Source organism: Anoplophora glabripennis, unplaced genomic scaffold (assembly GCF_000390285.2).
Source record: "Anoplophora glabripennis isolate ALB-LARVAE unplaced genomic scaffold, Agla_2.0 scaffold21, whole genome shotgun sequence".
NCBI lineage: Eukaryota > Metazoa > Arthropoda > Insecta > Coleoptera > Cerambycidae > Anoplophora > Anoplophora glabripennis.
This window is the reverse complement of record NW_019416454.1, coordinates 1990904-2013732: the sequence shown is the minus strand read 5'-3', so window position 1 is coordinate 2013732 and position 22829 is coordinate 1990904. Positions and strand designations below refer to the sequence as shown.

The following is a 22829-nucleotide window of genomic DNA, read 5'->3' as shown; positions in this document are numbered from 1 at the left end:
TTTTTTTCAAATATTTCGAAAACTAATAATGTTAGCCTTGATTTTTTAGAGGCATAATGTTGGTCCCCTGATTACGCAACTTTGTCTCCATTTAAGCTAGTTCGTATCTCTCCCCATTCCCGAGATCCCTATAGTGAGAAGAGAATTTGTAACAGCCTGTATAGAGTGTTCCATTTGAAATAACAGAGTTGATGATGACTACCGGTATAACCGGAAGTGCGAGAAAGTTGACATCGTTTTCATTGAAAAGATCTCTTTGATAAACCCCTGTATATTCAAATTTCAATTCTGACTACTTTTTAAGATAATNATTTATAAACTATTTTTTTTAACTTTGACTTCTAGTACAATCAAAACTAAGACTAAAGGTTATTAAAAATTATCTCAAAAACTATACACCAAAAGGAATTGGTGGGACATAATGTATATTTTGCTTAGATATGACAGTTAAACTTTATAATATCTTATTACTTTTGGAGTACTCCAGGGTTCTAATCTGGACCCTCTTCTCTTTCCTGTTTTTATTAATGGCATTACCTCCTTTTTCAGTTGCCATAAATTAATATATGCAGACGATTTTTAGTTGTAACTATGGGAAATAAGAGCAGGAGATAATTTCTTTGATATCATAAAAATAAGTAAATATACAGGGTGCTCCTTAATTTGACTACCAATATTCTACATATATTTAGCAAAATTTGTCAAGAGCAATAATTTATTCAATTACCATCATTGTTTCATACTAGAAAATCCAAGTGTACATTTTCCAGAAGACAAAAGAAATCGATTTATTTTTATCAAGGTGGCTATGAAAAATGGGTCCCATGCAACCCAGTTGGTTGCGAACCTGTGTAAGTATGAGTCATCAATAGTTAAAATTGTGTATCAAATTCGGTAGTGATATTTCAACTAGTGTAGAAAATATCAAAAGGATTGACCCCTAGGTTTATTTGATCTTTTTATGTTAATTTTTACTGTCCTGTAGAAGATTGGCAGTGGAATTAAGGGACACCATGTATAAATTATCCTCTGTTGAACTAAAATTTGAAAAAATACATGACCCTCGGCCCCAAAAGCTTCACTGTGCTGATATTGGAATAAAAATAGCTCGAGATCAATACAATTCATATTTCTTTCCTCATAATGATGATTACGTGAACGGTTAATGAAAGTAATTATCATCATCGTTAACACCATCTCAGAAGTGCAGTACGGTAGGACTCAATTTAATTCAAGACATAAATTTCCCGGCAAACAATCAAATATTGACCCAAACGTTGGCGAACGGGTCCCTGTTAATTTGTATGCACTGTGAATTGTTCTATTAGTAAGATGCAATTAGCGGAAACCATTACATGTCTACATAATTTATTGTAAACTGTTAATAACAAAGCGCCCGACGACAATGGTAGATAAACAGTTGTATTATTTATAGAATTTAATTTGTACCCGCAGTGATTATCTATATATAAATTTTGAATCAATTGCAATGTTGGGAACGTGCTCGAGGCTATAACGAAACGTTTTCCTTGGCCTTTTAGTGACTCATAGATGTAGATTGCCGATAAAAGTGATAAAGTTTCCTTTTTCTGTAAGAATAATGCGAAGGGAAAGAGACAGTAGCAAGTGAAATACTACCTTAGATATTTATTACACCCCAAAAAAACTAACTGTAGATTTTAACGTCAGTTTGATTAAGTGACAAGCTATTATAGACTGTAACTTCTTAAGATCATTCTAGAGACGAATTTGAATGTTAATATTACCATCGGCGGGTGTGCGGGGGCTCTGTGGCGGCACCCCCCACGTTTTCATAGTTTATAGTTTTCACAGTAAAAAAATTGAATCTAAAATTTAGTTTACAATATTAGATAATTAAACTTATGAAAGAAAAAGGAAATGTTAAATTTGTAATATGCAGTCAATTTAACTCTACTTGTTTACACTTAAGTGTTTACACGGTGGTCACGGCTACCGTCGCGCAGCGGTCAAAGACGGAGTGGGAGTAGCACATATTCATATTTACTATGCAGTTTAGGTTATTCACCGCTTTTTTTTCATTTTAAACATAATTAGTTTAAATTTGGTGTAAAATTTTGTTATCTACGAATTTTCACCCCCTAGAACGGCGTTGACAACATTTTTAACATTATGGCGATGTTTCGCATTGTATTAGCGATGTACCTTTGCAAATTTGGTTAATGCAACTCTCTCGGTTTCGAGAATTCAATTCCTATGTATGTTTTCAGCTAAGAAAATTGAAAAATTTCAAATATTTCGAATTTTCACCCCCCAAGAATGGCAGTGACAACATTTTTAACATTAAGGCGATGTTTCGTATTGTATTAGCTATGTGCCTTTAATTAAAATAACACTTAGCTGTTTACTATATGGGGTATATGGTATATCACGAAGATGGTCCAGTAGGATTATCTCAAAAAGAAGTCAGAATTCAAATCTTAAAATTTATATAGGGGTTTATAAAAAAGATCTATTCAATGAAAATCAACTTCCTCGCACTTCCTGTTATACCGGAAGTCATCATCAACTACGAGTGTGGTGGGTTTATTTAAAGCATCGTCTCTTTTTATTTTAATATACTGCATTATTGTTTTTAATGAAGGTATAACGATAATAAAAATTTAAGTTCATTAATCAGACACCGTCTGTTATACAATTCTTTTTCTGTGTTGAAATGAAAAATTTCTAATTTACACAAGAACTGTTGGATATAGGGTATATATAATAAAATACAGGGTGTACCATTTGAAATATTTGAGTAAATTTAACTTCAACGTCACAATATTGGCCACACGTTTTTAAACACCATTTTTGCAAATTTAGCAAACTGGTTGAATTCCATTGCTTTCAAATTATCCATGCCAAATTTCATTAATTTTTCTCGAAATTGTTAACCTGAAAATTGTCACATTTTGGCCTATAGTACCCTATATAAATTAGTCTAGAATTTGCCGTAGAATTAAAAAATACATAAATATACAGGCTGTTACAAATTCGCTTCTCACTACAGTGATCTCGGAAACTGTAAGAGATACGAAGTAGCTTAAATGGGGTCAAAGTTGCATAATCAGAGGACCAACATTATGCCTTTAAAAAATCGGAACTAACATGATTAGTTTTCGAAAAATTTGAAAAAAAACGAAATTTTGGAATTCTTTTTTTTTCATTTCAGCCTTGTTTGAGGTGAGGAAAGAAGAACATTTTCTCATGGCAACTATTTACTCTCTATCGAATGGCATAATCAATTTTTATATGTAACGTTTCGTCTCTCTAGGACCATCATGAAATTCATTTTTTTAAATACGATCCTGGAAATTTTATTACATTTTTGCAAGTAACCCCCAATGTTTGCAATTGGGGGTTATGAAGATAACCCCCAATATTGTATTGCCTCAGTCCGAATCAGATTCGGACGTTTTGTCTCGAAAAATGCATCTTCAATGTATTAGTTCCAAAGTTATCTAATTTTTTTTTAGATTTCTATGTTTATTCTAAGTGTCGTTAGACACTGTGAAATCCACCTAGTTATTTATATTAGCCTTGATTTTTTAGAGGCATAATGTTGGTCCCCTGATTCCGCAACTTTGCCTCCATTTAAGCTAGTTCGTATCTCTTCCCATTCCCGAGATCCCTATAGTGAGAAGAGAATTTGTAACAGCCTGTATAGAGTGTTCCATTTGAAATAACAGAGTTGATGATGACTACCGGTATAACCGGAAGTGCGAGAAAGTTGACATCGTTTTCATTGAAAAGATCTCTTTGATAAACCCCTGTATATTCAAATTTCAATTCTGACTACTTTTTAAGATAATCATACTGAGCCCTCTTCATGATACACCCTGTATATATTGCTAGTATAATTCAATGCTGGTCAGGGCCTGTAGCTCACAGAGTAGCTAGTTCATGCACTAACAACCATTCGAAGCCTGATGTGTGTGAGGAACAGTTTGACTTGAAAAAATTGTTTGAATGTATTTAATTTAAAAACAATAAAAATCTCTTACATTATTTCTTTTCTTAATTATTTTCGTCTATAAAATAAAAATTTTAACTGTCGCAAATGAAGTAAATGAAAATTGAGTAAGAATTACACTTCTAGAAAGTAACTGTAAGTTCGATTAAGCAAGAATCGATTGTAATACTTCTTCATCAAGTCGTTTTATTTTGTAGCAAGAAATAAAATAAAAGTCCTAAACTAACGGTATAATTAATTCCTGACGATTTATTTACATACAATAAACTATTAATAGCATCTTTTTGTTATAACAATTAACAACCAACAAATTTACGTAACTATACACTTTTCTAAACTGTACTTGGAAATCTCAAATCAGTGTCCTTCAAATTCTCCTCGATCCAGCGGTCAGCCCTGGCGTTGAGGACCTCGTCGAAGTAGTCTTTCCATCCACCGCTCTTACCCTTCCTTACAAATGCCTCTTCGCCCTTGATCAGAACCCCCAGGTTCTTCAGAATGTCGTAGTTGACTGATTTGTTTTTTCTGAAATTGTCTATGTCCAAGTGATCAGCTAAAGTCTCATATTGTTCAAGCGAGTAGCTTTTTCCTAGGAATTTGGACACTTTTTCGATGTTGCCTTTCAAATTCTGCAAAAAAATATATAAAATTAGTATAGGCAGTGGCTTAGTAAATGATTTAAGGCATATTGTGTAGGCGAGTGACGTACTTTAGTAACATGAAAGAGATAAACGAAAAAAGTAAAATACCACCACCTTGCTTATGTTTTCGTAGAAGAAAAACAAGAGATTCGGTTCGTTTCTTCGACTCCATCCTTCTTTTATGTGTTCCCAATAAGGCGTCCATGGTTCTGAAAAAAAAAATAAACATATACAATACTGGTTTATGCTCTAGAGGAAACATAAAATATTAAGCCATACAGGTTTTGTTTTCTGTATTTTGAAAATGGATAGGTTTATTATTCTGACAAGTTGTACCTCCTTTCAAGATAATTTCTAACGTTTCTGTGAAGTATGTCTTCCAATATTAATATTTTTCTCGTATACTGATTAATATCTATATAATAGATTATACAGCGTGTCCCACTAGTGCGGGAAAGTCCAATATCTATGTTAAAATGAGGAATAGATGGATTTTTCTTTTTACTATGTTGCCACATTTCTCGGAATGTACAAATTAAAAACATATTCAACTATACAGGGTGTTCCACTTTTCCTGGAAAGACACCAACTTTGGTTTTTTAAATGGAAACACATTTTTTATATTTTTTTTCGGATTCTACATAAAAAATAAAGGGTACTTTGTGTAAAATAGTTGTATTCAAATATGCACAGTTTTTGAGATATCTCGCTTGAAATATTTTTCTGGTCGATATTGGCTGCTTACATTTTCTGATAGTGACAGGTTATACTAATAGCTACTAAGCCCATTTTTTTATCAGATGTTTAGTAAGGATGACTCTTCCGGATCATGCTCCAAAAACTGGCCCGCGTTATACAGGGTGACCAAAATATCATGTAAAAATTGCCAACTGAAAAATTGAAAAATCTCATTTTTTTTTAATGCAACACCCTGTATATTTTCATACCATGAGATGCAGCATTAAATTCTTTACAACTTGCTCCTATACCAAAATTCATTAGTTTTTCATGAAATCTCATTTCTATGAAAAAATGCGAAGTTTACAAAAAATAGCTTATAATATGTAAAATAACGTAGTAGGCTCCTGTCAAAGGATAATCTGGAAAATTTTCAATTCACATAAGGTTTAATAGAAAAGCGGCAGTAATAATTGTTAAATGAATTACTCTAAAGAAAAAGTGAAGATAATACAATGGCGCATATGATGACCTATTTTATTTGTAATATTATACAGAGTGATATATATTTTTTAGCAAATAATGATCGATGATACTCTTACCTCCACCACTGGTAAGATTCTAAAGCTGGTAATTTTCTGTTTCATACTGTCATACTAAATATGCACACCGAATTTGGTTAAATTATCTTAAGCAGTTTAGAAATTAAAAATTAAAAACTGATTTTTTTAATTTTTGACACGCTGTATTTGGACAATGGCTGTCCTAAGACCCCATATTTATATAACAAAAACCCCTTATTTTTCGCCACAGAATACGCCCCTGGATTTTTACCTGTACTTAAGAAACACCCTGTATTTAGAGAATAACTACCTGCTTTCTATTTAGATGTATCCTGTCTATAATTAATTCACTAACAGTATTATTAGTCATCACCTGTGCTAATAATATCTCTGTAATATTCCTAATATGAATATATGAATGTTGAACAATTTTAACATTTTATTTGTTTTGTTTTAACACTTTGTTCATTTCAGTGAGGATAATATCCAGTGCACTAGCAATTAGAGCCTATTATTATGTCGAACGCCAGATTTTAATTGACGCCATATAAAATTATGCTAGTACGATCGTGATTGCTGCTAAATATGGCGAAAGCCTTAACACTATGCTCCCCTTGTTTTTATTTGAACCGTCTTAGCATATTTTAGTACATCAAATAACTCAGTTTTAGTGTATGTCTCATAAAAATATTCGTTTTCGCATCTTTTGAGCAATAAACATCGTTATGTTAGGGAAATTAACTTATATTATCTTATGGGAAAACTCTCTGCAATTCTACTAGAGCACGACAAATTATCACCGTCGTCTTCCCTAGCAGCAAATGGCTAATAGAAGGACATTCGTTGTCCTCTTGATATTGGTAATGTTATTCCTCGCTTTGAAAATCATATCCTAAACAGATGAGTGGATATTGAAACGGATGAACATATTTTAGGCATTATCGAGGTCAAAAATTGTCAGCTATAGATTTCGCCACTCGTTTAAATTTTTGTAGATGGTTTTTATCTAAAACTGACCTCAACCCTCCTTTTGTCTCAAGAATCTTAACTAGACAAGAATTATGCTTTACTACGAATGCCGTTTTTTTATTTTTGTAATATTCATAACTGGGCGGAAGATCCACATATTATAAAATTTGTAGCATCGTTTTTCGATTAATATTTGGTCGAGATAAGAGCTGTTGTCTTGCCAGACATGATTTAGTTTATCTTATACCTTGTAAGTTATGACAATTTGTATCATCTCCAGATGTTTTTATTACACATATTTCAAATGCAAAATAATTGCCTTAACATTTTTTAAATTTATTAACTAAGATAACTGTTTACCTTTAGACATTTTGACATTCGCCGTAAAAAAAATTGACGCGCGCTAGTCAGCGCTCTCAGAATTTGGTCAAGTAATAATTCGACATTGACATTGTTACCAAGTTGTGATAAAATCCCGCAATATTTAACGCATTTTAAACACAATTAATGCTACGCCCATGTAATATGTACATTCATTTTTAATCTATCTTATGCTGAACTAATAGTAATGAAACTTTTAACACACTATATTTTTAGCTGCCAACGCACTATTGAAATGACTGACCTTGCAAGAATCTCATCTATTTATTATCCTAATCACACCCTCTATACCAACGACGTCGCAAACAGAAAAATAAGCGATAAACAGTCTTATTCAAAAGCAAAGTGATTAAATCTAGTTTACTATTTAATTAGGAAATTTATTATTTAATCTCGGCCAAAGCGCGCTCCTTAACAGCATCTATAAAAACACAATCTCCCGGAAATCACCTTAATGTATATGTTTATCGGCCATTAAAATTGAATGGGAGGTAATAAACCCCTCAGACAACACGTTCCGCGTGTAGCTAAAAGCTGCTCAACGGCAAATTAATCCTAACACAGTACTATCCTTCCTATAGTGAATCTTTAACAGCAAAACTACTCAAAATCAAACGCCGATAAGCTGTGTTGAGAAACAAATTGTTATGTCGGAAAGGGACGACTCGTGTCCGAAGGGATACCTAAATAACTTAACTAACCAAAGAGGCAGGAGGGTCTATCGAGGATGGATGAAAGTTGGGAAGAAAAATGCCGAGGAAGACCGCAGCCGATGTTTTAGGCAAGTTTGAAGGGGCAGTTTGACCTAATGGATTTAGAGATAATTGACGTTGATATAGCTGTTATTCGTAGGTATTTATACGGGATTTATTATTAGACCAGGGCGGATCTGTCGAAATATCCCACTGATGTAAGAGGGGGCAAGCTAATTTTTGCTGAGATAGATAGATAGATAGATAGATAGATAGATAGATAGATAGATAGATAGATAGATAGATAGATAGATAGATAGATAGATAGATAGATAGATAGATAGATAGATAGATAGATAGATAGATAGATAGATAGATAGATAGATAGATAGATAGATAGATAGATAGATAGATAGATAGATAGATAGATAGATAGATAGATAGATAGATAGATAGATAGATAGATAGATAGATAGATAGATAGATAGATAGATAGATAGATAGATAGATAGATAGATAGATAGATAGATAGATAGATAGATAGATAGATAGATAGATAGATAGATAGATAGATAGATAGATAGATAGATAGATAGATAGATAGATAGATAGATAGATAGATAGATAGATAGATAGATAGATAGATAGATAGATAGATAGATAGATAGATAGATAGATAGATAGATAGATAGATAGATAGATAGATAGATAGATAGATAGATAGATAGATAGATAGATAGATAGATAGATAGATAGATAGATAGATAGATAGATAGATAGATAGATAGATAGATAGATAGATAGATAGATAGATAGATAGATAGATAGATAGATAGATAGATAGATAGATAGATAGATAGATAGATAGATAGATAGATAGATAGATAGATAGATAGATAGATAGATAGATAGATAGATAGATAGATAGATAGATAGATAGATAGATAGATAGATAGATAGATAGATAGATAGATAGATAGATAGATAGATAGATAGATAGATAGATAGATAGATAGATAGATAGATAGATAGATAGATAGATAGATAGATAGATAGATAGATAGATAGATAGATAGATAGATAGATAGATAGATAGATAGATAGATAGATAGATAGATAGATAGATAGATAGATAGATAGATAGATAGATAGATAGATAGATAGATANAGACAGACAGACAGACAGACAGACAGACAGACAGACAGACAGACAGACAGACAGACAAACTCTACATAATACTATATAATTGCATGTTAAAAAAAAGGCATATAGGCCGATCCACATTAATTACAGTACAAACAATAAATAAGTAAAATAATAAATACAATATAAACATATGATAATATACAACCTAAAACAGATTAAAATAAAATAAGCTAACAGCTATTGTCAAAAAATTCCTGAAACGAGTATGCACAAATTTTTAATAAATATATTTTAACATTTTTTCTAAATAGATGAAAGTTATTTATGTTTTTCAAATGTTGAGGTAAATATAAATATAAGCCTGGAGCTTTGTTAGTAGCAAGTCATGGTTAACACAATCAAAAATACCTATTTTATCTGAGTTTTTTACTTATATCTTGGGGAAGAATATTGAAACGGAAAAAAGTTTTAGAATTGAATTTTGCACAATATACTGTAAGATAAAAATATTTAAATTTATTACCGATGTTGCAAAATAACAGTAATTGATGAAAAAAGACAAAATAATCAAGTTTCTTGGATAATTTTTTAAACATATTTTAATTGCTCCGAGGGCATTCTGATTATCGAAAAAAAACTTTAAAGTATAATAAAATAACACACCAAATTTCATTAAAATCGGGGGATAGTTTTCGCAAAATAATTTATTGAAGATTTTTGAGATATTGAGATTTGTGCCAGAACTGACTAAAATTGTGGCCGATGAACGCCGAAAACAATGTCCCGTGTAACTTTCTGGATTCTCTAGCATCAAAAACTTGGCGTTTTCCCTAGCCATGTTTCCAATTTTGTTGATGCCAACGTTTTGGCTTGAACATTTTCCGTTTTGATAGTTTTAAAAAACCTGCCTATCTTCAAATTAGGAGGACGAAGAGCACAGTACTTTTTTAAGATAGTGTAAAGGTTTCCTGTAATTGTAAAACACCTTGGTACCTTTGTTTTTGTATTCGTCAGTTTAATCAGCATAGCACTGCCGAAATCTTTGGTGTCTTCTATTTTGAGATAACATAATTCCTCCCTTCGACATGCCCCAGATAGTCCAACTGCCACCACCGCCTTGATAAGTAAATATTTGTCGTCTGATGCTTTCGTCAAAAACCGGCAAAAATCATCTTCTGTGAGGATTTGGGACTTCTTTGGGACGTAGTTTTCGGATTTTCGTTTGATTAGCGCTTGCAACTTTTTATAGCTTCCAAGATCTATGTTGTGATTGGCACTTAACGTTGACTTGAGCATCGAAAAAATCGTCCACAACGTCGAAGATTTATATTTCTTAGATAGTTCTTCAAAATACACCATTACTGCGTTTTCTGAGAAAGTTTGGACATTTTTGGCTAGTCGCCAGTCCATAAATCGGCTTAACTCAGCTTCATACCTGCTTCTGGATTTTGTGGGCAGCAGTTCCGAACATATTTCGCTTGCTTTCTGTAAAATCTCTTCAGAATCACACATTTTCACACCCAAACTTCGGGAATTCAACAATTTTTGAAGTATCTAATCAACAAAATAAAGGAGCCGTGACGGTTGCTATGAAACTCAGCCAACTTGAAACATTGCATAATTTGGGTGACAACATCAAACAAAAATCACAATCTGGAGACGTGTGTGCAAAGATGACATAACCGTGTGCAAAATGTTTAGCACACGGCGTGTGCAAAATGTTTAGCACACGGCGTGTGCAAAATACCGTTTTCAGAGCGTGTTTTCCGTGCGCAAAACCCCCTTTTGCAAGGCAGTCGTATAAAAATATATTTTGGACATACATAGTGTAATAGTGATGGTAAATATCTGGCAAGGCAACATATTTGGAAGACACTGTTGTTTTTATGAAAAAATACATACTTTGAAACACTGTTTCTACAAAAAGGCCAATGCTACGATAAGAACAGTTTAAATTGGCGGTAACAATAGCATAACAAAACATAATTACATCATAAAAAACACGTTATTGAATCGATTGTATTATTTACATAATCATAATAAAATGCTTCAATAGGTAATCAAATTATTATATGTATGTATATATTGATCGATAGTAGCTATAGAATAGGAATGGATATGGATACATGAAATATTAATATTCCCACTCAAATGTCAACGATTGCTGATGTATATTTTGACAAATAAATTGACTGCTCCACAAACATACAGGATATATTTTTAGCCCTTTGTCGCAAGTATTCCCTTTGAAAGCAAATTCGCGTCACTTTAAATTTAACTTCTCCCAGTTTGTGTATTCTTTTGTTCTATTGTTCCTTTCAATTAAAAAAAACAAATCAAGGTAAGCCGTCTCTCTACTTCGCTTTTGATGTCCTGTTCAATCCCATTGTAAGTGCTTTGTTAATCAACGCTACAGCGGAATAATTAGACGGAAAGGTTATTCTTAATGGTTTTTTTCATATGAACCTGAATGAAATGTTTGAAATAGAGAGAATTTAAAAACATAGCGGTAGCTACATATTTTAAGCAAAAAGTAAACTTAGTTGTGACACTTACATTTTAAAAAATAGACACTGTAGTCTGTTTTATCCACAAAAGGGAAAATGATAATGGAAATGCATGTTCCAAAATTATTTCCAGGTACTAGTCCGGTCAAAATAGACATTTCAAATAACGAAAATTCCGACAGCTAAATTATGGTGGAGACCTTGGATACAGCATTAGAAATAAATTGTCAAAAGTCCCCATCGACCCCATGTGTGCTAAAAAAGTTATTCGGGGTCAAAGGTCAAAACGGTAAGTTTTTTCAAAAAAGTAGCCCAGACAAAAATTATAGATCTTAAAATTATCTACAAAAATTGTCATACTTTTTTTCTAAGAATCACCATTCCTGAGATATCGCGATTCTAATAATTGAAGGAGTCATGTTCTACATGATATGCACACATTTCCACACCACCTGTGAGGTAGTGTACTTTGGCACGTTTTTTCTAACGTGGTTTCCCCGGTAGGCCTACTCCACGAACTGTTATGACGGAATTTTCAGGGACAACACTCTTTTAACTGCATGATGATTATTGATATTGATATTGGTTACCGACTTTAACTGTAGTTCTGATTTATTTTGATATTTTAATCTGATTCATACTCTTCTTCTTCCTCTTCGATTTCTTCTTCTTCCTCCTCTTCCTCTTCTTCTTGCTGAATGTTCATAAATTGTTCAAATGAAGATGAATCAGCTATCATCGATTTCATCGAAATCACATGAATCTTCGTCTGTTGTATTCAATTGGACATTTGAGCAAGACTAGCTTTGGCAATTAGTACACGCTGGAGAACACAGTAACCCTACTCTTCTACAGCCACATTTAGCACTACAACCTTTTTGCAATTGCAAAAAATAGTATTTAGGAGTTTTTCCGGAGTAGGTGGGAGTAAAGTTTGAATCGGTTCCAAAGTATTATCTGCTAATTTCCAACTCCAGTATTCTGGGTTCAGTTGATTGCCTAGCCTTGTCTGAACTTGGTAGTATACTCGATACAAGTGTTGATTAGCAGAAGCCGATGTTGGAGGAAGACAAGATAGTTGTACTTGTTTCTTGTTTCGTGTATTTTTTACAAAAGTTTTTACAATAGAGTAGCCAGATGTTATTCAAGGTCATGCGGGTAGAGGGGATTGACTAAGGGACTGAGATCCTTTTGAGTGTATATTCTCAGAATAGTTTAGTTTATACATATAAAAGACATAAATAGGCATTTTTACTTGTATTAAGTGCCTAACTATGTATATACGTGGCATATATGTGCATATCATGTAGAACGCGACTCCTTCAACTTTTAGAATCGCGATATCTCAGGAATGGTGATTCTTAGAAAAAAAAGTATAAGGAGCATTTTTGTAGATAATTTTGAGATCTATAATTTTTGTGAGAGCTACTTTTTGATAAACTTACCGTTTTCGAAAAAAATCCAAAAAGGCTCAAATTTTGACATTTGACCCCAAGTAACTTTTTTAGCACACATGGGATGGATGGGAACTTTTGACACTTTATTTCTAATGGTGTACCCAAGGTCTCCACCAAAATTTAGCTCTGTCGGAATTTTCGTTATTTGACCACTATTTTTATGACTAATTTGACCGGACACTAAAAACACAAATGGACGAAAACTATTATACCCATATATTTTATCTACTATCTACCATTGATTTAGGACCTCCTGGTACAAAAATTTTTGTCCCTCTCATTTCAAAACGAAGTATAACTTAGAAACAGCAACCCAAGCAGATTCAGTTAATATAAGGCTACAAACCTGACACATCGACATCATTTGAGTTTAGCAAATTCACAAAGAGACTCGAAAATGGTCTGATAGACCGCAAAATTTAGCTGATATCCTCGACAATCCCAAATGAACAGGGACAAAGAGCGGCCGGATATCCTGTAATCACTGCTGCTACCGGCGTGGCCTAGAAAATGTTCTTTCAGGAGTTTTTTGTGGGCCTAAATTGGGTGGTTGTAAGAAGTAAGGGTTAATAAATACAGAAAACAGTTGGGTATAGAAAAAATACAGGAAATCTCTATTTCAGACTAATCAAGACTTGCTTTTGGTGTGAATTCTATAAAAGACGTTCGTATATACGAGGTGTCCGGAAAAAAAACTATGTACTTAGTGAATTTAAATTCTGTGGGTGTTCTTCAAAAACTCTTGAATATAGAAAAAAAAATGATGACAAGCTCTCCAGCCCAATTTCCAAGATAAGGGCAAGTCTCAAATCAGAAATTTGTAGAGATAGAATTCCAAGAAAAGAGTAAGCCCATAATGTTCTGTTATCGGAACTATTGTAACACTTTACCGGCGACAGGAGCGTGCCTTAAAACTTACAGAATATTTTCAGGATATTAAATAATTATACACGTTAAACACGATACTGTTCGACTGGGAATTCAATTCCTTTCTATCTATCTAAAGTCATAGTATTTTCAACCTTTACATAGCTGGGCTACTGTAGTTTCCGCGTCATTCGCGTTCTGCGTTATGGGCAATGCGCTCTCTCTGTCTCTCTCTACTGAAATCCAATTTTAGTATTAACGTTTTGCGATAGTGTTTACATTAGTTTTTAAGTGTCAAAAATAGTTTACGTGTATAGCAACTCGGAGTTGATGGATATCGTTTCAACTTACGGTGAAGCAAGACAACATTTGTGTTATGGTGATGCAAAACAACATTTATGTTAGTTCATAGAAACTGAGTAAGACGAGCCTAAATGTGTTTGTTGGTGGACAACATTTTGAACAGTTGTTGTAACATCAGGTACATCAAATTATTTTATTACATAATTAAAACCGTAAATTAATGTTATTAATTAATAATAATAACGGCTTATAAAGCAGTCGAATTTGCTAATATAAAATAGGTGTTATAAAATTCTATTTATTTCTTTCCTTGCGAAATTATTTCAAGTTTTTGTCCGTTCATTTTTTATTACACATTGCCGCCGTGCCGGTCGCCTTTAGCGAGGTCAAGTTTTACAGTGGACCAGTTTCCAGTGCCGTGCAGAAATGTATTTTTAAATCATTTTCGAAATTGTATTTGTAAAGGTCTCCTACATTCAAAAATTAATTATGTTTAATTTATGCGGAAAACAGCAAATAAATTCTGACTATTAATTCAGCTGAGAATGCATTAGAACTTTTAAGTCTTATTAAAATTGAGTGTTTATACTCAGCGAAAAAAATATTGTATAACTTAGGAGCGATATAACGGAAGATTTAGGCCGTAGTACCAATCCCGAATGAAATTTCCAAAATGTACCCATATTTCCAAACTAATTCAAAAAACTTTTCAAAAGTCATACACGAGGTACAATTCCCTCCAAAATCATATAACTATAAATATAAAGTTGCAGATGAACTTCACCGATGCTTCGAAAATTTTTCAAAGTTCTTCAACGAACCATGATTGTAGCTAAGCATCATCAATCGTAGCAGACGCTAACGGATATCATTCCAAGATAAGCGTTTTTCGAGGAGGCCAAATACATTCAACGCGAGATCCAGCCTAATGGGTGTTCGAATGTCAGCCCAAATACCCTAACCCTAAAGCTTATTAAACAGGGACGGATCACAATTATTTTCAATTATTATTAATTATCGAGGTTTTCGATAAACCACACAATTTTTTTATAAAATTCAAAATTTATTCAAGATTAATTCTGAGACTATTGAGAATTAACTCACTTGGGTTAGAGGACTTATCAAAAAACATATTCAGTCACTGTACACAAAATAAGTAACAAAAGGTAAATTGTTATGGCATTTGTGATGGTCAATATAAGTATCTAAAACTGTGTTGCATGTCAACAGCAGCATCTTAACAAATAATTAAAACTGCTGACATGGAAAGAGATAAATTTCATAGAAAATCGTAGAACTACTGGAAACATTTTTCGTAAGCTAAGAACAATTTCAGTGGCGAACTACTTACGTAAGTTGTTTTCAAAGTAATTCCAATATCTTGGGAAATCTCCAACATAACCCTGAGTTCTGATTGAGCGGTTTAAATGGTAAAAAGATACAGCCACATCTTTTGGGTTTCTAGCTATATAGATGACCTGAAACAAAGGAAACTAAATTAGTTTGTTGTTCTACAACGAAGTGATAAAGACAAATTTGCGCAAAATCTACAAAAACTTTTTTAAAATGTTAACTAACAAAAGTTTTCATAATAAATTGCATCTATATATCTACCTTACATCCTACTTCTAGCAAATTCGGAGGTAATAAACTGAAGGGCAGATGTGTTTTTATGAACCTTCTCCCCGACATTTCCGTCAACATTTTCCAAGCAGGAAAATCTATGTTTTGCACTTGTTGGTATCTCTCCTCATCATAAGCATTTTCCTTTAGGAACTCGTCTTTGGTTTCTTTATGAACAAACGAACTAAACCTGAAATCGTAAACATAAAATATACATTTTAATTTCATTGTTTATTATACAAAGCTTCAGAATATGGAACTCCCGGAACTCTTACGAGATATGTGTACAAAGTTTTTAATATTTCTTCGTTAAAAATATACTTACTCTAAAAATGGGAATCTATGTACTAGAGGTATTTCCGTAGCTTTTTGGTAATTCAAGTCATTGGCTAATAGCCATGCCATTTCTTGCATCCAGGTGGTTCCTAAAAATATGTTTTCATTAACACTGTACTGGAAATTTTAATCGATATTTGTACCTACCTGATCTGGGAAACGTTACTATAAAAACATCATCAGGTCTGATTTGAAAATTGTAGTAGTGCCCCGCATTTTTCTCGTACCCGGAAGGGAAAAACCATTTCTTTGGTCCCACTTGTACAAAACCTGTCCGTTCGCCTAAAAAATGACTTCATAAATCCATTAGACAATAATCAGATTGTGTTCAACTATAACCTATGTAGTTTTCATTTTAATATATCCAATAAGGGTATTATTAAGGGTTTCTAATATGAGTTGCTGATGTGACCAGCTGAGTAATAATAGTCTACCCTTCCCCTACTCATTGTTAACTTTCTGGGTAATTCTATGTTTTTGTTTAATATAACTATGTTGGATGGTCTGGATTCGACCGAAATGTATTTTAGTATTATCCAAATCGGCACCGCCGGAATTATTTGTTAAAGGTTGAAAGCTAAGAGCTGTTTAAACTTTAGGAGAGTGACAAGTGTAATAAATGATCACGCCGTTATTGCATATACGAAACTGTAAAACAATGACAAAACAGAATATTAAAATTGGAGCCTAATATGTTTTCCTAGTAAAGGAACTGTGATGTTCAAGCAATTTTATTGCATGAATCGTTCAAATGGTCATTTTAGACGAAAAAACGCGGAGTGCTATTAAATTAGAGGGTGGAAACTGGAAATAGGGGTGGAAATGCACCTCTTTCAGTTTTTTAATTGTAGCTCGAAAACGAAGCAAAGGGAAAAATTGGCTAAATTTGAGCGACCATATGTTACTCAATTTTCATCCTGATACTTTACAACCTCTTTTATTGAAGATTCTTTTTTTCTTGATTTATCTTACAATACCTATACCTATCTTTACTCAAAAAAAAGCAAAAAAGTGAAAAAAAAATTTTATTTTTTCCTATCTTTCAAATTGTTTATTAACTATTTTTTTGCATAAACTTTTCCTTTTAAATTTTTTAAATAAGCCATTTCGATGGAAAATTCAATTCTCTAAATAATGTTTCCTATGAACTATAGCAAAATTTTGCTTCGTTTTTGAGCTATAATTAAAAAACTGAAAGGGGTACATTTTCACCCTTATCTCCAATTTCCACCCTCTAATCTCCAAAGTTTTTTATCTAAAATGACCCTTTGAACGATTCATGCAATAAAATTGCTTGAACATCATAGTTCCTTTTAACCCTGTTTTTTGGATATAAATCAATAGCCTATTAACAAAATTCAAAAAAATATGTATAATAAATACAAAGGAGATTTTATGTAACAGGATCCCTTCTAACTATGTATCTTAAACATCAGTTTTGTCACTTATTAATAATGATATTTCCAGGACAGTCGTAGTAGACAATAGAAACTGATTTGGGTTAAGCAATTTAAAGCAAACAAGCCGTTAAGATTGAATTTTAATTAAAAGAAATAGAAGGGTTTCTTTGGAACAGTAATTAAAACACTATTTTGTAATACCTGTCATGTTTTTTAATTGAGATTTGTTTGCATTTGAGTTTATTTTATCACTTGGCTATCTCACAATTACATCCCAAGAATTACCTGCTCAAGTGTACATGCCAATGTTTTGTCATTGTCCCTGGATTATTATTAATGGATTGGATGCAGGAAAATATACTTAAATGTACAATGCGGCAATTATAAATATGACTCCAGTGGAATTTCCTTTATTCTAGCTTATGCCGAAATAATGCTTTATTATTTACGTGAAAACAATGACGTACCAGGAGACTGTACATATTATTATTCGGGGATGTATCTAGGACACCCTGTAGATTCGATTGTGTCCCGTTTCGGTATGAAGCGAAACTCAGATGAATTTGGAGAGACTTTCTACAAAAATATGTGGTTCATAAATCGTCATTTAATATTACATGGAAATGATTAAGTTTGCGTAAACGAAAAACCAGTATGGCCTACATTTGAACATCAACCGTCGGTTTCAAGGTAGTGTAAGTTAATTGGAAAAGCGGATTACTGTCGAAATAACCTTCACTTCCTATATATACATAAGTACATATATTTATAAAATAATAACCAAATGTAGGTTTATTGATCAAAGTGCTTTAGTCTGTTGACTATTAAAAGCATTGGAAATAAATGCAAATTGGATTATATTACGAGTACAATGAATACGGTTTACAAATGATGTTTCACAGTGGTCACTAGTCAGATTAGTTCCGTGGTCCGTATTATTGTCTTTGGCTTTTCACTTATCTGTTTATATATCACTCAAAACAAAATATTACCAATTTCTATTTCCATGTTTAATCTTATTTGTTCATCCTTCTCATTTTACAATTCCGTATTAGGGTATTCTCGAAAATCTAGGGTGTAAAAATAATTATATTTTGGAAATACCGAATCCATATTATAACAACTTTATTAAAGCATTAATAACATAAATAATTCTTTTATGATTGAAATAACGTGCTCGATTTTTATAAAAAGTGTTCAGCTGATGTTAAATTTAAATGAAATCATTCATGCTTAGTATAAATGCGATCTACTGAAGTAAATTTACATATATTTTAATACCTACCCTAAAGTCAAGCTTTTACCTTTAAATTATTTTAGCCCGTTATTTCAATAGGTTAAATATGTTAAATATGCGCTGTTTTAACTTGCAGATATTTTAATGTTTCGCTGTTAAAAAAATTGATGGCAGGACTGGGCACGATAACATATTATTTATTCTGCGAGGTGCTTTGTAAATCTATATTATAATTCCAGATTGTTCCTTGATTCATTTTGAATCAAAAAACCTTATAAACTAAGGATCTATAATCATTTGTTTTCGAGATATAGGGTGTTGAAGAAAACATGTAACATTTTCCGAAAATTTATAAATTTTAAGATAATGATTTTAAAATTTTACATTTATATATTAAATTAGATTTTACCTGCAGTATGAAATTAAAGATTGAGGTCTTATTCTAATTAATTTTCTTGACACATAACTTAGCAAACGTAATTCGTTCGTGCGCATGCGTAAACTAGTTTCTTCTATGTTGACAGTGATGTTCAAAGTATATATATAGACTTTAAAAAATAATATCACCGTAAATATTTTTAATTTTGAAAACTGGTTTTCATTGAACTCGTCTTATTTATGAGTGCTTTTTCACAGTCTAACATATCACAACAGCCATCTTAGATCCTGAAAGCAACTTTATTAAATATGTCTGAATTGGAATACACTTTACAAATTTCCTTTCAACTTTAACAATGTTATGTAACTGTTTAATATTTATGTAATATTCTATTTCTACCGGTCCAGGATTATCCTTTATGGAAGTGTTACAAACTAATATTAATTCAATAGTTTGTTTTGACAGAATAGGATCCGATATTAATAATTTCTAAAGGATGAATTTGTGACAATAGTGATTAATATTCCTAATTGGATTAAATTGACTGATTGAGTTACAGATATAATTCAAAACCTTAGTGTTGAATTATGGACAACATGCCTTTAAAAACTAAAGCAACAATAAAAATTGGCCCTAATTTCATTGTTGATGTTCTTTAAAATATAGATAGGTTTAATCTTCAGTAACCAGAATTTTTTATTTAAATTTCAATTTTTAGCATGTACAGGGTGTCTCCATTTAAACTGTCTTTGATGAGACAGGTAATGGAAAAAATAACAAACATATGGAAACCTTTAATAAAAAAGATACAAGGTGTAAAAGTCATAACAAAGTTTTCAAACATATTTAAACCGTATTTTTGTCACATGGTACACGGATGAAGAACAAATACAAACAATATTATGTTTCTAACTGTACCAGTGACTTTAATTCAGCAAAAAAAATGGCATGGCCCTGGATAAAATTAAACAAGATATCAGTTTCAGATAAATCATTTAAGTCTAAACAAAAGTTGTCTCTTGGCATTTTTTCGTATCTGTCATCATAAAATTCAGGAAAATTTTAAACAAAATAGTAGGTTGCTATGGAAAACAAAGGACAGAGGTGGAAGAAGAAGACAAGTGGATGTCAGATGTAATAGACACGAGTTAGATGTTATTTTGATGAAGATGAAAGTTTAAGCACTCGCAGTCCATTGACAAGTGTCCCAAAAACTACCATACAAGACTTTAAAAAGTCATCAGTGTAAAGCTTTGTATCCCCAACCTATGCAGAACGTTGCTTAACTTTCTGCAAATGGCTCTTTAGAGAGAATGTATTGTAGAAGATATTGCTTTGGGACTATTTTTTCTACCAGATAGAATTAATTAATGGACAGTTTTTTCTTGACTCCCTGAACAATGATTTATTTAATGGTGTGCATGGTCTTCCTTTGAATTTAAGAGAACAAATTGTATTTTCAATTAGATGACTGATACGGATATGGCCATCACGCTGTCCGGATCTTACATCTCTCGACTTCTTTGTTTGGGATTACATCAAAAATTAAGTTCATGTTATGACAGTGGACACTGGCGAAGAATTAGGACAGCAAATTCGAAATATTTCCCGGACAATGACAACAGATCAACTTGTTAATATGGTAATATGTCTATTATTCATAGAACAAATCCTCTTGAACACTTTAAGAAAATGTGTTTTTTTTTATAGTTAATTACTTTTATTTGTGTTAATCAGTAATTATTCTTCTTTACACCCTTGCAATTAGTTAGTTAGAAACTTGTGGGCAAAATATGGTTTAAATATTTCTGAAACCTTGACAAAAAACAATAAAAACATTTGTTTTATTATAACTTTTACACTTTTTTTTATTAAGGGTTTCCGGATATTCATTTATAGGTATGAAACTTTTTGCTAAAAATTAATTTTTCTCTTACTCATTTCACATAAGGTACTTAAAACAGGGACACACTGTACATAGGGCAAAAGAGAATACGTTTTTCATAAACAAAATAAAACTTTGAAATTGAAGCTCATTTCTATTAGTGATTAGTGCATTAATTTTGACGCGAAATTTATTTTTGTTTAAATATATTAATATCGAGTGTAAAATAAGGCTAAAAATAAATCACCCTGTATGGCGATTTTTGCCAGACGTACCTAAAACGTTGTTTTTTTTGTTTACTGTTGTTTGTTAATAAATCTAGTTACTTTACCACAAATAACATTTGATTTATGCAGCAAATCAAGATGTTTTTGTAAAATTTGTATACAGGGTGTCCCATAAGTAATGGTACATGGAGCAACGGCGGATTCTACATACGAAAATATTACGATTTAACCAAACTTACCTTAGTCTGAGGGTGTCAAAGTGAAAAATTTGTTTGCAACCTTTTCATTATAGATATTGCATACATTTTGGGTATCAGGTATTTCGGGTAACGAATTAAAATCATAATATTTTAATGTGTTGAATCCGCAGTTGCTCCATGTACCATTACTTATGAGACACTGTGTATAACTATTACATTATATGAATAATATATTGGTTACCGGTTCTTAAAAAAATCTACCTGTAAAGTACTGCAACAAATCCTTGTTTATCTCGTCATCCACTTTGGTTATCTTATAAGGAAAGTCTTTCTTATCACTTTTATTTTCGTCGGTCTCACTGATCACGTCTTCTAAATATTTTGGTGTAGGCGACATCGTTAGCATTCTGCACTCAAAACACGAACTATTCAATAAACTGCAATGTGAAATGCAATTGGCAAAGAGCTCAAGTCGCGGCTGTGCCAGCACCGAGGTCTGTTCTTGACTCCTTAACACTGCCTTTGAAAATTGTCATAGAAGAAGTGAAAGTCCTCTTGAGTAATACGGCTTGAATGGCTGTATTATGTTATTATCGAAAGTATTAGAAAATATGTATTACGATGTATTTAGTGGTAGATGCGGATCGTTGGGTGACCAACAGGTTTTTTGGTGATTAGACAGTTTAATTCAGATTCAAGTAATGCTTCGTTGCGCATTTGTTTATGTTTACCTAAGAATGGGTTCGTTGATGTGGATCCATGAACCTAAATGAATTTAAAATTGCTCTTTTGCAAAGGAAGAGTCTCAACGTATTCAAATTTTTAGAAAAAAATGTGAAATTAAGAAATATTGAGTGTAAAATAAGAATTAACCAGATCTGCTAAGCCACGTCGATTTTTATAGAAAAAAAAGATCATTACTAGAGATCGAAATGTTAAGGCGGCTGCAACGTGCACAGGATTGGCTATGATCCGAATTCTCTTTTGTCATTTTGTTCAAACAAAAAGTGACACAATCGATGCCTTCTTATAATTGCTCTCTTTACATTATGACAATATAATGTACGTATTTGCATAATAGTCAATTGAACATGGATAAAAACGCTTAGCAATAAAATCTTAAGAGTTTCATAGGAGTCCCTAAAAAAGTTTTCTGCTAAAAGTAAAAAATAATAATTGTATTTAATCTGTAGAAAATTTCTATTATATGTTCATTTGGCCAACAACATATTTTATAATAAAATAATTCCGCATTGTCGCACTGCATTGCTAGGCAATTTGTCAACAACTGAAATTCATGGCCCCGTCGCCCAGTGCGGTTGTGTTTGTGCGCCGTATGCGCG

The 22829-nt window shown here is 32.3% G+C and overlaps 1 protein-coding gene across 2 annotated transcripts; it reads right to left on the bottom strand.

Moving 5' to 3' along the window:
- Window positions 1-4276: 4276 nt before the first annotated feature.
- On the bottom strand, window positions 4277-21975 carry LOC108906065 (estrogen sulfotransferase). Of its 2 annotated transcripts, none has more exons than XM_018709213.1 (7): window positions 21748-21975; window positions 16306-16440; window positions 16148-16247; window positions 15814-16012; window positions 15551-15677; window positions 4747-4844; window positions 4277-4623 (listed from the first exon to the last, which is right to left on the bottom strand). In XM_018709213.1, exons 1-7 carry the CDS (start codon window positions 21890-21892, stop codon window positions 4327-4329), a joined length of 1101 nt encoding a protein of 366 aa, XP_018564729.1. In that variant the 5' UTR covers window positions 21893-21975; the 3' UTR covers window positions 4277-4326. The 2 variants fall into 2 exon arrangements, with proteins under 2 accessions (XP_018564729.1, XP_018564737.1); XM_018709221.1 differs by having other exon boundaries at window positions 4750-4844.
- Between the last annotated feature and the right edge of the window lie 854 nt (window positions 21976-22829).

Coding starts and splice junctions, on each gene's coding strand:
- LOC108906065 (XM_018709213.1), bottom strand. CDS start 21,892: ATGCTAACGATGTCGCCTACACCAAAATATTTAGAAGACGTGATCAGT. Junction 4,845..15,550: donor TTACTTTGAAAACAACTTAC/GTAAGTAGTTCG, acceptor TTTTTTTTTCAG/AACCATGGACGCCTTATTGG. Junction 4,624..4,746: donor ACGAAAACATAAGCAAGGTG/GTGGTATTTTAC, acceptor ATTTTTTTGCAG/AATTTGAAAGGCAACATCGA.